This window comes from Nuphar pumila, chromosome 8, assembly GCF_984573655.1.
Source record: "Nuphar pumila chromosome 8, dmNupPumi1.hap1.1, whole genome shotgun sequence".
NCBI classification, from domain to species: domain Eukaryota; kingdom Viridiplantae; phylum Streptophyta; class Magnoliopsida; order Nymphaeales; family Nymphaeaceae; genus Nuphar; species Nuphar pumila.
This window is the reverse complement of record NC_143256.1, coordinates 122,010,044-122,028,375: the sequence shown is the minus strand read 5'-3', so window position 1 is coordinate 122,028,375 and position 18,332 is coordinate 122,010,044. Positions and strand designations below refer to the sequence as shown.

Genomic DNA, 18,332 nt, shown 5'->3' with positions numbered 1-18,332 from the left:
AAAAATACAAAAATATTAATTTCGGAAAAGAACGCGATAGTTTCAAAATGGGCGATATTTAGTGAGATATAATGGCAGGCTAAAGAGTCGGAGCCTCCCTCCCTTTACAAAACCCAAACACTAACAGATCCCCCAACCCCAGCGAAGAGGAGGAAGAAGATGAACAGATCCAAGAACTTCAGAAGGCGAGCGGACGATGACGATGACGATGAATGCGGCGGCGGCGATGCCCTCGTCATCAAACCCCTTCCCTCCAAGACCACCACCAAACATAAACCACCTCCTCAGCCGCAGAGGCGCTCCAAGCTCTTGAGCTTCGCCGATGACGAAGACGCCTCCCCGGCCGCCCGCCCCAAGTCGGGGCACAAATCCGAGAAGCAGAAGCCCCAACCCTCCCGTTCTCTCCTCAGCTTCCACGCCGACGACGGCGATTCCACCGGACCGTCGGCACCCGCGCCGAAGAGACCGGGTTTCGCGATTTCTTCGGCGCACAAGATCGTCTCGATGAAGGACCGGTCGACGCAGCCCTCGTCTTCCGTACCTTCGAACGTTCAACCTCAGGCTGGAGAGTACACGAAGGAGAAGCTCCTCGAGTTGCAGAAGAATACTCGAACCCTCGGCGGCGCCAAGGCCGCCGAGCCGGTCGTCCTTCTCAAGGGTCTCGTGAAGCCGGTGGTTCAAGAGAGTGGCGGACCGACGGAGGATGAGGGGGTCAGGGTTGAATTGGAAAGAGATGGTGGGGATAGGAAATTGGGGAAGATTGGTGCTGACAAAGAGAGGGATTCCTTGATTCCCGATCAGGCGACGATAGATGCGATCAGGTTGAAGCGCGAACGGCTCAGGCAGGCGAGGCTAGCACCGGATTATATTTCCTTGGACGGCGGTAGCGGTCGGGGTGTCTTGGGCGATTCCCTGAAGGATGTCGGAGGTTCGAGCGACGATGAGATTGAATTTAGTGGAAGGATTGCATTGTTGGGCGAGAGGAGCGATTCTGTGCGTAAGGGCGTTTTCGAGAGCGTGGATGCGAAAAATGTGGAGTTGAGCTCTAGGGAGGAGAGCACGGATGAAGGAGGCGGTGAGGACGACGAAGAAGAGGAAAAGAGGTGGGAAGAAGAGCAGTTTAGGAAGGGTTTTGGGAAGAGAGTAGATGATGGTTCCAACAGGGGGAACGTTCTGCCCGTTCCGGTTACTGGTTCGATACTACAGCCAGCACAAGTGCCTCCATTGTACTCGTCTGTTGGACCCCTCGCCAGTAAAGGAGTCGGCATTACCCGCAGCGCGGAAGTTATGTCAATACATCAGAAGGCTGAAGTTGCTAACCGAGCATTGGAGCAGAACTTTCAGATGCTACAGGTAAGCCACTGCTCTAAAAAAAAATGGTTCATGGTTTTAAGTGAGAGAAAAAGATTTATACCGTGCTGAATTGCCCAAAAGTCTGTAAAGTTTATGCGCTCTAGTTTGGAAATGGCTAACACTTTGTATACTGATTAATTAATTCATCATCACAAGTAGTTCTGAATTCTTTGAGAAAGAGATGGATTTATACCAAGCTGAAGTGCTCAAGATTCTGTCATAGTTTATGCTGTATTGTCTGGAACTGTGTAACATTTAGATACTGATCAGTTACTTCATCATCACAAATAGAACTGAATTCTTTGGTGGCATTTTGGGTTGAATTTGTTACATTCTCATTGGTGGTTCCACAATAGCTTTAGCTTCACAAGATATCTTTAGCTTCACAAGATATAGGATACCCAAAACTTTTAAAGAGTGGGTGTTAGATGATCTCTTGCGCCATTATTCATCACCTGTGGCTTCTTCCTATGTGAAGGGACAATTAAAATTGTCTGTTTGATCTCCTTCATTGGACATATTTGTCTCTTTCTATTACATTTTTCCAGCTCATTTCTCTGTCTTATGTAATTTCAACTGTGTCTTTCTCAACGCGTTGGTTGAGCCAGATTTTTGTCTTTATTTTCTTTGTTCAACCCCCTTCTTTGCCTTTTTACAGAATCATGTTTGTCCCAGCTGTGCCACTAACTCTCATTAGCCCTTCAGTCAAACTTAACCTTGGTGTCATCCTGCCTTTATTTGCGCAGTTTTTTTTTCTTTGTTTTGTTTTTTGAACAGAGTGGCCGTATCTATTTATTATCTGCTATCCCTATGATTTTCTTCCTTTCTCCTTCTTCTATAGGGCTTGATGTATGCCAAATAGGTGGCTTCCTTCTTTTAACTTTTCCATGATACTAATATCCAGGATTCTAGTTTTTGGATGGTAAATTGGTAATATTCTTCATCTGTGAAAATTCTTTCTATTTAATGATCTGATGATGTCTAAACCATCCAAACTGATACAAGAAAAGTTACTTAGCTTTAGGAAGTAAAGGTTCTACTTGCTTTCTAGGGCAGGCCACATATCTCTTGTTGTTGCCATTAATGAAGATGTTTGCACTGAAACCTCACGCCCCTCTACATAATCCCTAAGAAGATGGAAACAAGAATTTCAAGTTATGAGCTTGTTTCTTTGGAGAAAATGTAGAAGGACAGAATTTAATGTAGTAGGAAAAAGAAAATAATACCTATACCTTAATAGTTCAAGGCTCTTATACTACAATAATCTTGAAGAAGAAGAAGAGGAAGGTGATAACATTGAAATAGGTATTTTTAGCCCAAATATTTCTCAATGTGTGGAGCGGCCATATTTGATTCATTTTTGTAATGTGACCCTAATTAGGGTTAATGACTATAACATCTATTTTACAGACAAATATGCCATCACAAAATGGCATCAACCAAATGTCATAAATAACAATAATGCCACCACCCAGTATACTACATATGTTACATGGCTACCACTTAAAGGTTTCGTGAACAGTGAAGGAGATATTATATATAAGTCACTGTGCTTGTCTATTATTTGGAATCATGGTTTCAAGGGCAAAGTGGGTGGATGGACCATGGGATTGAAAACCTTATAGCAGGTTAATCTTTAATATGTTAATGGATATATTACTCGCTATCTTGCATTTCATTTCATGGTTAACTTTCAGAGCAAGACGCCTTTGGTTTGGTTAAGGCGATAGCCCTTGGAAGGGTACTTTCTCCTTGTACTGGTATTAGTTCCAAACATTTTGGCTTTGTTGTATTTTTTCTTGATTAATTTTTGGAGATCCCCTTGCAACCTCTATTTGGCTACAAACAGTTGATAAATCTGAGTTCCGAACTCATGATCTTGTGCCATGATGTTTTAAATACATGTCTTATGAATGGTTCAGAACTTGACGATACTATTCATGCAAATATCTAGAATCTAGATTATATTTAAATGGTTTGTTAATTTTGAATTGTTTACAATTTTTTCTTTAGGAAACTTATGGCAGAACGATCTCCTCCATGACTAGGACAGATGAAAATTTGACCATGTCATCATTGAATGCTGCTGATCTCGAGAAGTCTCTGTCAGCTGCAGGGGAGAAGTTCTTGTTCATGCAAAAACTTCGCAACTTCATATCGGTTCTATGCGACTTTTTACAGGTAAAAATATAATCAGCTTGTCGTATATATATTTTGATGTTGACTCCTCTTTCATTTTTTTTTTGTGTTGTCTAGTGCAAGTTCTCCTCTGGCCTTGTGATTGTTGTCTTGCATTTTTAGTCAAGCAGAATGCAGTTTTTTTCACTGAACCTCACCAGTATCTATGGAGATTTTCTGTTCAACTGTTTTTACCTATAAAATTCCATATTACAGAATGAATTCCAATTAATGTTACTCTTGTTTGCCTCTTGTTAAACCAGACCCATAGAAGCTGTCAGCATAGGCTTCACACTTTTTAAAATTTGTGAATTTGGACTTTTTGTGTGTGACAGGATTCAGCATGCTTATACGGTTATACCATATAAGGGCTTATATTGTCGTTTCTTAGTTCTTTGTTTTTCGCCTAATACCATACAAGGACTTGTACTGTTGTTTCTTAATTTTTTTTAGAAAAGATGATAAGTATGGTAATGCTATTATGCTGCTATTTTCCTTTTAGTTAATTTTGACTGGTAGCATATTTGCAAAATGTTACTGTTCAATGAGGTTTACAACCTTCACTCTTTCAAACCTTAGAAAACAGTGTTCCAAAATTGATGTTCTACATTAATAGATCAAGTGAAATTCACATTTTGGAGTGTTATCTGATAAATGTTGTGGCATGTCTTTTACAACTTTTGGTGGATTTAAATGATCATCCAGCAGACTATGAGTAATAGATTGCAATTTGCAAGTAAAAAAGACGTTCAAGAAATTGGCCGGGGCGGGGGGGGGGGGGTATCTGCAGCAAATGTCTTTGATAGGCAGAGAAACAGAAGACTAGTTTTCTTGTTTGGTAGATAAAATCTTGGGATAGGGATCGTTTGCTATATTTTTCTCCATATTTCCATTTGCATTTTTATTGTATAAATGTTTTTTTATATGTTCTAGCTGCATGATTTTAGCTGAGGGATTTAGCAGTCTGAATGTGATTGTCTCATTATGTAATTGATTCCAGTCTGTCATTCATTTGTGGTTGTTGATTGACCTTTTAGGATAAGGCTCCGTTCATAGAGGAACTAGAAGAACAAATGCAGAAACTTCATGAAGTACGTGCCTCATCTATTATAGAAAGACGGGAAGCTGACAATGCTGATGAAATGTCAGAAGTGGAGGCTGCAGTCAATGCTGCAATGACAGTTTTCAAGAGAAGGGGTAGTGAAGGAGATATCACTGCAGCTACCAATGCTGCTCAGGCTGCATTTTCTGCAGCCAGAGAACAGAGAAATTTGCCAGTACAGCTGGATGAGTTTGGTAGAGATGTAAACCTTCAGAAACGAATGGACGAATCTCGCAGGGCAGATGCTCGGCAGCGCAGAAAGAATAGATCTGACCTGAAGAGAGCTTCAATTGCACGAGAAGATGGTTATCATCGGTATATAGAAGGGGAATCAAGTACTGATGAAAGTGACAGTGAGTCCAGGGCATACCAATCTAGCTGTAATGAGTTGTTGCAAACTGCAGAAATGGTTTTTAGTGATGCAGCGGATGAATATTCAAAGCTTTCTGTTGTGAAAGAAAGGTTTGAAGGTTGGAAGAAGCATTACTCGTCCAGTTACCGTGATGCATATGTATCACTGAGTGCATCTGCTATTTTTTCACCTTATGTGAGGCTGGATCTTCTAAAATGGGACCCTCTTTATGAGGATGCAGATTTTAACAACATACAGTGGTGCGCTATGCAATTAAAATTGTCTGCTCCTTATTTGTTGATCACTAATAGTTTTCTTTTTTAATTTAATATTTTTATTCTTTGACCTGTAGGCACTCTTTGCTTTTCAATTATGGAATGCCAGAAGATGCAAATGATTTTGATCCTGCTGATCCTGATGCTGATCTTGTGCCTGGACTAGTTGAAAAGGTTGCCCTCCCAATTTTGCACCATGAAATTGCACACTGTTGGGATATGTTTAGTACCAGAGAAACAAAAAATGCTGTTTCAGCCACCCAAATGATTATTAATTATGTTCCGGCATCCAGTGAGGCCCTCCAGGAACTGCTTGTAGCTGTTCGAACTCGCCTGTCTGAGGCTATCTCCAATTTAATAGTAGGTCATTTTTATTTCTTTTCTTAGCTCTAAGTTATTGATACTGTTGCATGTTTGTGGTCATTCCATATTAGCTTTTTACAGCTGCAATTTTAGTTACTTTCTATGTCTTGGTTTCATTGAACAGGTTCCTACTTGGACTCCCCGTGTAATATCTGCTGTACCTCAAGCAGCCAGAGTTGCAGCCTATCGCTTTGGAGTGTCTGTTCGTTTGCTAAGGAATATTTGCTTGTGGAAAGACATCCTTGCCACAACCATTTTGGAGCAACTTGCCCTTGATGGGCTTTTGAGTGGAAAAGTTCTTCCCCATGTACAGAGTATTAAGTCAAATATTCACGATGTAGTTACAAGAACAGAGAGGGTAATTGCTTCACTATCAGGAGTTTGGTCTGGATCCAGTATCAGAGGACGTACTAGGTATTTTCTCCCCTTTTTTGCATCATCCTGTTGGTTGTCGTAATTTTTAGTCTCTATAGTTTAACAGTGAATGCGATAAGTATTGTGCTTTGTCTGTGTTAGAAGCAAAGTTTTGACAATGTTACCTTTCAAATTCATCAAAATTTCATGTACTGATTATCCAATATATAGTATCCTAGAATTAGGGATGCACAACGAACCGATCTAGCTCGAGCTTGGTTGCTTGTCTATGAAAATAAATGAGTCAAGCTTGAACACAAGTCCTGGCTTGATGTGCATAAAGGAGCCGACCTTGATCAAATCGCTGAACTTGATTAAGATCGAAAAGCTCGATTAAGCTCGCATAAATTGTATAATATATATAATATGTTTGCAAAATAAAATAGAAAGTTAAATGTTTCCCTAATGGGTAGGGCATTAGTCTCCTCCTCAAAAGGTGCTGAGTTCAAATCTCGTACCTTATGAATCTTTACGATGCGTGATAATCTAGCCGGTTTTTAAGTATGCATATGTTTTTTTAAGTCATAATAAGCAAAAACACAACCTGGCGTAATGGCGGGTCATTTGTCCACCCTTTGGAGAGCTGGGGGATCGAATCCCACCTTTTCAAAACTCTTTAATGGTATAATTCTTTTTGGAACAACGGTCAAGCTTGGCTCAGCTCAAGCTCAGAACCTAGCTGAGTCTGGACAATGCTGTTCAATCTCGGTTCTGAGTTCGAGCCATGCTTCAACCGAGGCATTTTGAAGTGAGCCGAGTTTGAACAGCCCAGGCTTGGATTGTGTGCACCCCAACCTATAATGTAACTTATAATGTTCATGTGGTACTTTACCGGAGTTTGCATGCGTAATTTTGCTTTCATCTCTAGGTAAAACAGAATTGATAATTTAATATTTTAAATTAGTCAAATAAAATGTGCTATCTTTTTCTTTCCAAGGGATGTGGTTGGGCTGTCTAATAAGTAATAACCTAATTGAGGATAGCTATGACTGTTTTGATCAGAGTTACCGGAAGTGCCTTGTTAAAATGTAAAACTGTACATATATGTATATATATGTATATATAATAATATTATATTATTATATATATATATATAAATACATTTTTAATTTCTTTCTTTTCTGTATTTTTTTTCCTTTATTTTTATTTTTTGTCTTTATGTCATCTAGTTCAGTTTGAACTAGAATGACTGTTGCTAGTCAAGTCCTGTCCAGACTTGACTAGCAATAGAGCTGTTGGACTGACACATTCCAACAGCTCTAAATAGAGCTGTTGGACTGTGCCCAACAGCTCTATTGAGTCCTCTTTCAGCTGTGTATATAAAGGGGTGCAGCCCCTCTTGTATTTGACTCCAATGCTTCTTAAGCAATTGGTTTTTCATATCAATAAAGAATACATTTTTATTTTTATTTTGTTTCCAGTTATACCCTTTTTAAGGGTTATGCTTTAGTGTCATTCTTGACACTTGCTCTTGTTAATCAAAGCTCGTGTTTCGAAGATCCCCATTTCATTTCATGGTATCAAAGCCGCGGAAGTACTAAATCTTAAGGAAAAGCTGCCTCGGTTTCCGTGCCCGTTTGCAAAAGTGTTCGCCACTTGAAGAGAAGTGTTTTATCACTTCATTGGAGAAGATTTCACATCTTGTTGTATTGTTTTTTTTTTCTTTCTTTCTCATTTTCCTTCTTGTTTCTCTTCTATCCCTATTCTTTCTCTCCTTGTAATCGATGGATGACAATGATAAAGTCACCATCATGCCTATGAAACTAAGCGATACGAACTATGTAACATGGGCTTCAATCATGAAGCACCATATATGGGGAAAAGGCTTATGGGGGATTGTGGATGGTTCCGATTCGGAACCTAAGCTATCTCTTACTAAAAAGGAGGGAGATAAAGACGTCCCTCTATCGGAAGAAGAGAAAATCAAGGCTATTGCCTCATACGAGAAGAAATGGAAAGAATGGAGAATATCTCATGCGAAGATAATGTCATGGCTTATCAATAGCGTTGACATTAAAAAATGCTCAAGTCTTGCCAAATTTGATCATGCCGATAAGGCATGGGAATACCTTAAGAATATGTATTCCCTTAAAGATATTGCACACGTGTGCAACCTCCAAGAAAAAGTTCGAATGATGACACAAGGAGACAAAACTATTCGTGAATATTACAATGGGTTGTCCGAACTTTGGGAAGAACTTTCCCTTTTAGAACCAAAGTGGCATTGTGCCGAAAACATCGAGCTTCGTCAGAAACAACTCGATGTTGAACATTTTTACCAGTTTATCACTGGATTAAGGCCGGAATTTGAAACCACTAAATCGGCCCTACTTCACCGGGGAAAAATTCCTTCTATTGTTGAAACTATTGAAGAGTTAACAATGAAAGAAAATCGTCTCCGGAAAGGTTCTTTAAAAATTGAAGATGATTCCGTTTTAGCCGTGTCTAGACCAGGGAATCATGTTCGATCATATAGGCCTCCTCACTTTAACCGACAAAATGGTGACTATGATAAGAAGAAAGTTATTTGTCATCACTGTCATGAACCGGGACACTACAGGCCACAATGTCCCAAACTTAAGGAGCTGAGAGAAAAAAGAACTACAATTGCTGGATCGGAGCCTAAAGATCAGGATGCACCAGTTTCCCTGGCCCAACTAATGGAGATCCTTCAGCCTCTCATCAAAGGTGCCTCTTCCTCATCTGAAGCTTCAACCGGCGCAGCAGCCTCATCTTTTTCTGATTTAGGTAAAATTTCTTGGCTTCTTGACTCTGGTGCATCTTTTCATATGACCCCAAATAATCAAAGTCTATCCAAATGTGTTAAAAATAAAACAAGTGTGTCAAAGGTCTTTACTGCTGATGGGACTTCTCTTGAAATAGAAGGAATAGGAGATTTTGAAAAAATTTATAAAACAAAAAATTTTTTTATTCCAGAAATTAGACATGTTCCCAAATTAAATTTAAATCTTTTATCTGTATCTCAAATTTCTGATTATGGGTGTAATATTTCTTTTTCTTCTCATGGTTGTTGGGTACAGGATCGCCAGTCAGGCAAGCTGATTGGGGAAGGCCATAGAGAAGGAGGACTCTATTACATGGATTTTTTGGAAATGCCGAAGAAAGCTTTTTGTTATAATATTCAAAAAATAGAGTTGGAACTGTGGCATAAGAGACTTGGTCACCCACATATAGCCAAAATCCAACATTTTCCAAATCTAGGGAAATTTTGTAACTCTGAATCATTTGATTGTAAAGATTGTATTCTCGGCAAAATGAAAAGATTACCATTTCAGAACAGAACCTTTTTCTCTTCAAGACCACTTGAATTAATACACTCGGATGTTTGGGGTCCTGCACCAGTAATTTCTAAAGGAGGATTTGTTTACTATGTTATTTTTGTCGATGATTTCTCCCGACATACGTGGATGTACTTTCTCAAACATAAGTCTGAAGTATTTTCATACTTTCAAACTTTTCATAATATGGTTAAAAACAAATTTCAAAATGATATTACTATTTTTCGCACAGATTCAGGGGGAGAGTTTTTATCCACAGATTTTCAAAATTATCTTAAATTGCATGGCATCACACACCAAAGATCTTGTCCTTATACACCTCAACAAAATGGACTGGCAGAACGAAAACATCGCCATATTATAGAAACCACTAGAACTTTATTAATAGCAAATCAAGTCCCTAAAGACTTTTGGGCAGAAGCTGCCTTAACTGCCACCTATCTCATTAATAGGATGCCATCTTCTTCGTTACAAAATATCACTCCCATTAAAAAACTTATGAACATTTCTCCAGACTACTCTAGATTAAGAATATTTGGGTGCAAATGTTTCATATTTATTGACAAAAATGATAAACTTTCCCCTCGTGTGATTCCCTGTTCCTTTTTAGGATATGCTGAAAACCAGAAAGGTTATAGATGTTTTGACTTCAAAAATAATAAACTATATGTGTCTAGAAATGTTTCCTTTCTTGAAAAGGAGAGCTTCTTTGATTTTAGAAAATTAAAAGACGTCACTGAGTACTCCTTTTTGCTAGATCTAACATCAACATCTGATGAATATGACCTTGATTGTAACTTTGATGATGATCCAAGAATTATTGATCTTAATGTTGAAAATGAAGAAGTTCATAGAGATACTAGTATTCAATATTCCAGGCGACAAGAGTCTAATACTCCATGTGCACTTGAGAAATATTCTAACATTCCAACTAGACAATCATCCCGAATCTCGAGGCCTCCAGAAAAGTTTGTATCATACGAGTCTTTCTCACCCACATATAGGGCAGTTATTGCATTAATTCACTCATATGAAGAACCATCCACATATTTTCAAGCAAAAAATGATATCAAATGGATAGAAGCCATGAAAGTTGAATTAGATGCACTTGAAAAGGCTTCTACATGGAATATTCAAGATCTTCCTTCAGGGAAGAAAACTATAGGATGTCGATGGGTTTATAAAATTAAAACCAAGAGTGATGGTACTCTTGAAAGATATAAAGCCCGTTTAGTAGTCAAAGGTTATGCCCAAGAATATGGGATTGATTATGAAGAAACCTTTGCTCCGGTGGCTCGTATGACTACTGTCCGAACCTTAATTGCCTTAGCTTCTATCAAAAAATGGTCTATTTTTCAAATGGATGTCAAAAATGCTTTTTTAAATGGAAAGCTAGTTGAAGAAGTATATATGGAACCCCCTCCTGGTCTAAGTATTCCTAAGGGTAAAGTCCTTCGCTTAGAAAAAGCTCTTTATGGACTTAAACAAGCACCAAAAGCTTGGTATGATAGGTTTAGTCGTGTTATGATTGATATTGGTTTTCAATTCTGTTTAACTGACACTGCTTTGTTTATTAAGAATTCTGATGCAGGGATCATTGTGCTTCTTCTCTATGTGGATGATATGATCATCACCGGAAGCGATAAACAGGGAGTTGAAACAATCAAAACACTTCTTAAATCTCATTTTGAAATGACTGATTTGGGCTTGTTGAGATATTTTTTAGGCATTGAAGTTGCTTATTCTCCTAGAGGATATTTATTATCTCAGACTAAATTTGCTTTTGATATTGTTTTCAGGTCTGGTATTACTGATGATAAGAAAGTTGACACTCCAGAAGTTGTTAATGTTAAAATGAAGATTGATGATGGAGAACTTCTTGCAGACCCTACTCCTTACAGACAGCTTGTCGGGGCACTTTCCTATCTATCCATTACCAGACCAGATATAGCACATGCTGTTCATACAGCAAGTCAATTTCAACATGCTCCTACTTCTGTTCATATGGGAGCAGTCATGCGTATTATCAGATACATCAAGTCCTCTCTTTCACGAGGACTTTTCTTATCTTCCTCCTCTTCTCTTGATTTAATTGCATATACTGATGCTGATTGGGGAGGTGATCCCAATAACAGACACTCAACCACTGGCTTTTGTGTCTTTTTAGGGGAATCATTAATCTCGTGGAGGTGTAAAAAGCAGCAGAAGGTATCTCTCTCATCCACCGAAGCTGAATACAGAGCCATGGCAACCACGACCATGGAAGTAGTTTGGCTCCGACGACTGCTTGCTGATATGGGAGTTGAAGCAACAAAGGCTTCACAAATGTGTTGTGACAACAAAAGTGCGATCTACATTGCCAGTAACAGAACATTCCACGAACGCACCAAACACATCGAAATGGATTGTCACTACGTCAGAGAGGAATATCTACACGGGATAATTGATCTGCCATATGTCACTTCAGAATATCAGTTAGCAGACCTCTTTACAAAGCCTCTCGCTGCTCCCCGATTTCACTTTCTCTTAGACAAACTTTCGCTCATTGTACCGTAAGTTTGAGGGGGAGTGTTAAAATGTAAAACTGTACATATATGTATATATAATAATATTATATTATTATATATATATATATAAATACATTTTTAATTTCTTTCTTTTCTGTATTTTTTTTCCTTTATTTTTATTTTTTGTCTTTATGTCATCTAGTTCAGTTTGAACTAGAATGACTGTTGCTAGTCAAGTCCTGTCCAGACTTGACTAGCAATAGAGCTGTTGGACTGACACAGTCCAACAGCTCTTTATATACGCAGCTGAAAGAGGACTCAATAGAGCTTTAGTGTCATTCTTGACACTTGCTCTTGTTAATCAAAGCTCGTGTTTCGAAGATCCCCATTTCATTTCATGCCTAAGTAAAGGGGGGAGCACGCTTCCCCGAAGCGCGCTTCGGAAGCGCGAAATGTCGCGCTTCCGAAGTGTTAGGGGAAGCGTCCCCCTTTTTTGGGAAGCGCGCTTCCCCCTCGCTTTCCCTTTTTTTCATTTTTTTCGCTTCCCCCTCGCTTCCGGTTCGCTTCCTAGGTCGCTTCCTAGGTCGCTTCCGAGACAGTTCGGAATTTTCTTCTAAGTGGTCGCACGCTTCCCCGCTTCCTAAATTTTTGAAAGTGCCCCGCTTCCCGCTCCTGCTTCATCAACTGGTAACTCTGGTTTTGATAATATAAAACACAAACCTAAATGTATACATTTTATGTTGTGATCGTGCGATGACTTTCATAACTCAACGGCACCTGCCTGTTTTTTCATTCTAGTACATATAAGCAGTTAGTTTGCTTCAAAGATGGCCTTGCATTTATTGGGCTATGCAATTTACATTATAATTATAGGTAACTAGGAAGTTTATAGTTGGCAAGGAGTTGATTCTACCTTAGTCAAGAAAAATAGAAAGTTTTATACTTTTTTTCCCCTTGGTGCCTTTATCACAAGCAGCATTTGGCAGGAACTGTCCCCTTAGTTTCGTTCATCACAAGTAGCACCTTGCAGGAACTGTTGTAATTGTCTCTTTTACATCCTTTCAAAATACTCCAACAATTGGCTGTCTAGTCCAGGATAACACAGAACATGCATATTTGTGGCTTGAAGTAGGAAGGTTATTTCAGGCTGCACCTGTATTTCAACTCCACCAGAAAAATTAAATAGCGAAGCCAAATTCATCAGCATTAGCTTGTTCTTGTCAAGCTTCTTGGACCTAGCATCCTAATGATTCGCTGCTTAGTAACAGAACAAGCTCCGTCATTCTGGTGATGGTTATTTGGAGGAAACTATCTAGAGTTATGAGGGAACGTTGCTGCTGATGGTCAGAAGAATAAAATGATGACAGATCTGGAGGTTCATTTGAGCGGGAAAGTCCACATAAGATGTGGGTCGGGGAGGAACACATCCATCCATAACCTGATTGTGTATAAACTTGAAGAAAAAAGGTAAACTTATATTGTCTAAGAATATGATACTGCTGAGTCCATCCATGGGTGATCCATGCAAATGGATTCAACAGCTGGTGTAATCCAATCAGAAGAATAGCTCTCTGATATGCTCAATGTGAATGTCAGAAATCAGCCTTTACCTGCATATGCTGCTGTAGATGCAGAAAAACAAGTAATTGTTAAGGAATAAACAAGTAGAAGCGAAAGAGGGAGAAGAAGAGTAGCCACTTTAGATGAGAAGAGGGAGAAGAAAAGTACTCTCAATCTATGTCACAGGGATACACCCTTTTGAGCACTGTACCCATGCCAAATGGATACAGTTTGGATACGGTTCCAATACGGACAGGATACGGTCAAACTGTATCCAGCATGGTTTGACCGTATCCAACCCATTTTTGTCTCATCCAGAAAATATTATTTAGCTAACACTCATAAACCTCTACCTTTTGTTTATAACCATATTTGACTCATTTGACCATCATTATTAGGCTAAACAGTTGGTCGAACACTAAAATTAAAACTAAAAAAAATGGATTCCAATGTGGATAAGGTTTGCAGTTTGCAACTTTGCACCTCTGACTAGACCACTTAAATCCAATCTGCCACGCACACGCACACGCACACGCACACGCACACGCACACGCACACGCACACGCACACGCACACGCACACGCACACGCACAGAGAGAGAGAGAGAGTCATCGGACGCTATTTAAGTGTCGAATGGGCGGAAGTGCGCGTCCGCCTGAGAGGTTGTGCAAAATAACTGTAAGGCCTTTAGCGGCGGCCGCGACCGTTGCTAAAGACCTGTTTTCGTAATTTTCTTTCCGCCGCTGATCGCCCGCTCGATAAGCGGCGACGATTTGTCCGACGGTCGTCCGATGATAGGGTGTCCGCCGTCTCTCTCTCTCTCTCTCTCTCTCTCTCTCTCTCTATATATATATATATATATATATATATATATATATATATATATATATATATATATATATATATATATATATATATATATATATATATCCGAAACCTGTTTTACAGAAATTTTTGTTCGTACTATCCGAACTTGTGGTGTATTCTGTTCCTGTATCCATATCCATGTGACATAGCTCTCAAGTATATTTGAGCTAGGTGAAGCAACAGAGCAATTGCAGCATTCTTATTACCTACCTGACCAGTTGAGCACATATAAAAGGGCACCTTTCTTTTGCCTGGGTTCTTTGCCCCCATTCTCTGTCCTGGTGGGTATTTTCTGCATTTTTCCCCTCTCAATGGGTGGGCGGATGTGATTTGGGTTGGGGGAATGCAGGGAGGGGGAAGAATATTTTGTGGATAATTTCCTATTTCCTCTGTAATCATCCAAATCGTGACATCTGCAAATTTTGTTCTTTCTTCTTGCCATGTTTCCCTGTCTTTCTTGGAGCTTTGCCGATCATTGTGGAGCATCAGCATGACGTGCTCATTTTTTTTCATTTATGTAGATTGATTTTTTCCTGTTTTATATTTACCCATATATATATGACTTTTTTTTCTTACATTTACTATGATATGATTTAATGCACTTCCATGATTTTTTTGCCTTAGCATTATTGTTTTCTAATTTATTAAAATTGTATCCATTTTCTTCTTGTATTTCATCATTTTTCTTCTTTTGTGCCAAGCTTACCTGCTGCATTTGGCATCATGCTTGCAGAGACGAGTGGATGTGATTGTAATAATGAGCTAAAACCATCTTGTATTCTTTTGTTAGTTGTTACATTAGCGGTTTCTGTTTCCACAATTAGGTCTCCAATGATTACAATATAAGAAAAATGTTTGCAGTTACTATCTTGATCTTCAATCTGTGAGTCCAACATTACCAGGCCCTGTTCTTGTTTATTGATGAATGCCATTGAGTTCTTGATTCAATCTCATAAGGGCACCTAATCATTGTTAAGAGTCAATTTGTTTGACTTTTCATAGGTTTATTTTGGTTAGGTTGATTATTCTGTTGGCTGATTTTTTCCTTTGAATGGTTACAGTCCCAAGTTACAGCCATTGGTAGAGTGCTTGGGTACACTTGGAAAAGAACTTGAGAAGAAGCATGCATCTGGTGTTCATGTTGAGGAGATCAGCGGTCTTGCTCGTAGGCTGAAGAAAATGTTGGTCGAGCTTAACGAATATGACAAGGCCAGGGCCATATTGAAGACTTTTCAGCTCAAGGAGGCACTTTAAAACTTTCAAGTTTTTTTACAATATCCATCTGTATTTCTTCATTCTTTTCTCTAATGCTAGAGCCTTCAGCAAGTTATTGTATCATTTAGGAAAAGTTCAATGTTGGAGATGATGTGATCAACTCCCAATTTTGACATTCCTAATGAAGAAGTAAACTTCATCTTACTGGCTGTATGAGGTGACAGCAGGTGATACATCTTCTGAATGGAATAAAATATATCTCAGTTTATGAAGGAAATGCTTACTAATCACAGTTTCTTTTTTCCAGTTTTTGAAGGCAAGCTGGGGTTAGGCAGACCCCTACCAGTTATACAATGACACCATTGGGATTCGAACTTGCAACGTCCCAGCACAAGGTGACGTGCACTAGCTGTTCCTACCAGATAAACGGAGCCCCCGTTGGTACTAATCACAGTTTCTTCATTGATATGAAAATGTGAGAATTGGGTGATGGTTTGTGCTTGGAATCTGCTTGGTGCTTGGAGCTTGGAGCCTTGAGTGTTCATGATTCATGAACGGTGGGGTGCCTTGGTAAACAGACAGAATACAGACTTCAGATTTGGTCAACTGGGTCTACATTGAAAAGATGTTTAATGGCATGATTGTACATATATCTGCATGGTTAGACAACTAAAAAAAAGTCTCTGCTCAGTAAAACTTGAATCAACCTGCATCCTATCATTATTTGTGAATGGGCAAACTTAGATTTACCTGCTACCTACCATGGGTTTTTGTCAACTCAACATTATGACCAGTCTGAGGTCTGTGCTTGTTAAACTCATTCTGATGCTTGCTGATGCACAGTATGGACTGTGTTAGATTCTTAGGTGTTTTGTCCTTGTGTTTCTGTCGTAACGTTTCCTTTTTGGATAATTTATGGTTCTTACTGGGGTTTTTATTATTTATTCATTCTTACATCAGTTGAAGTTGTGATTACCTTTTTAGCTTCACACACTTTTTCAAACAAGTCCTCTTTTGGCGTCATCTGGGGGCGGTTTCTGTGTAAATATTAAAAAAAAAAGTGCTCTTTTCATTTCTCAATGGGTATATTTCGTCTGTTTGATCTATTGTGTCTTGATCTATTGTTGGAAGATTTGAATCGGTAGCGTATACCCATTTACCATATATGCAATTTTCCCAATCACACATCGTCTTTTGTGTTTGAATTATATTGTTTATATTTTCAAGCTTATTTTTTTGAAGACATTTATAAGAATACATTACATTTATAAAATTAGTTCTTCTAGTCATATGAATTCTTTATGCAGATTTAGTAATTTTAGTTTATTTCATTTTTACAGATTTATATTCAAACTTTCTTTCAAAAAACAAATCTATATGCAAACTAATTACAAAATGGTAAAGTGATCCTTTGGTTGAGTTACCTAAGTCTTGAAAGCTATCAACAGCCTCAATGGAAGTGAGAGAAGTCTGCTAACGATTTTAATGGAAGTAAGCTAGTTCTTCACATATAAGAAAGGTGTAAGACGGGGCTGCGGATGTCCTATTGTCCCATGTCTTGCCTTGTTTAAGAGTGATACAATTATTGCTTGCACAAACCAAATTTGTTATTGGTTTCACTTGTATAATAAACTGATTTCCTATATCCTAGGGATATGGATTTAAAAACGAGTTTCTTTGGGTTAATGAAACTAGTTTCAAAGTTTTTTAATCAGTTTCTTACCAGTACCCAGTATCAAGTACTGGAAACAGGATAGGTAGGGCAAAATATGGTTTCTATGCAACTATAGGCTAAACCCAGCCCATGATTGGTTGACAAATTAAAAAAGTAAAAGTTGAAGTCCTCGAATTAATTAGATATTTAGGAAAGGAGCTGTCATTATGGCTATTACGATTAACCCTTTTTTTCGATGTTATTATAAAAGACAACCATATCTTAAAAATCAGTTAGTTCAACATTTAATCGAACAAAATGGTTAAAAATGGTCCTTAAGCAAACAAAGATCAGATTTCAGTAAAAAAAAGAAAAGTTAAGTTTTTTTTTAGTTCCAAAATAAGAAGCAATTTTATATCTTAAGAAGGTGTCTCAAATGAATTAAGAGAAAACTGGGCAGTCTTTTGTGAGAAGCTGACCACTTGATTATAAAGCTCTGGCAAATTCTTTTGGACACTATTTAGTTCATACGAGAAGCTTGTAAAAACCTTGGAAGCTTGTTTTAGGAAAGTGAAACTAAACACTTATTTCATGCTTCCATATTTTAAAAGTTCATTTTCTAAAATGAAAATTTTGTTTTTCTCAAATATGAAAATGTACTTTAATGTAAAAAGAATTATATTTTTTATCATATTTTATTACATTCTGTTCAGTGTTTCCTATTCATCGTCCAGTTCCTCATCAATTGAAAAAAAAAATTAGCTTTACACATTTTGTTATGCAAACTACAATCAAAACTAAACAAACCACAAGATAAAGAGAAGAAAATAACAAGAAAAATCACAAGATTTATGTGGTTTGGCATTCAGGCATATGTCTATGGGCAAAGGAGGAGCACAAAATCCACCAACAAATGCAACAACAAACAACAACAACAACGCCTTCATCCCAAACTAATTGGGGTCGGCAATATATCCACCAACAAATGCAAGAAAATAAAATATAGAGGCTATATACAGAGCTTTTAAAACCTTAATCCAAGGGCATAAAACCCTAGTCTGCCAACAACCCGATTCATCTGCTACCACCACAAATCCTATTAAAAATTCTCACTGTGCGGTCACTAAAATGTTTCGGATGGGTCATTGATTAGGGTGAGTCCAAAATTTAAGATTGGATGCTCCCACTTACCT

At 38.4% G+C, this 18,332-nt stretch overlaps 1 protein-coding gene across 1 annotated transcript; it reads left to right on the top strand.

The window, feature by feature from the left end:
* Positions 1–112: 112 nt before the first annotated feature.
* LOC149830487 (transcriptional repressor ILP1-like) lies at positions 113–16,202 on the top strand. The gene is made up of 7 exons (XM_090016553.1): positions 113–1,353; positions 3,367–3,534; positions 4,569–5,245; positions 5,338–5,620; positions 5,748–6,037; positions 15,332–15,712; positions 15,793–16,202. The coding sequence occupies exons 1-6, from the start codon at positions 160–162 to the stop codon at positions 15,522–15,524; spliced, it is 2,805 nt and encodes a 934-aa protein (XP_089872679.1). The 5' UTR covers positions 113–159; the 3' UTR covers positions 15,525–15,712; positions 15,793–16,202.
* The last annotated feature ends 2,130 nt before the right edge of the window (positions 16,203–18,332 follow it).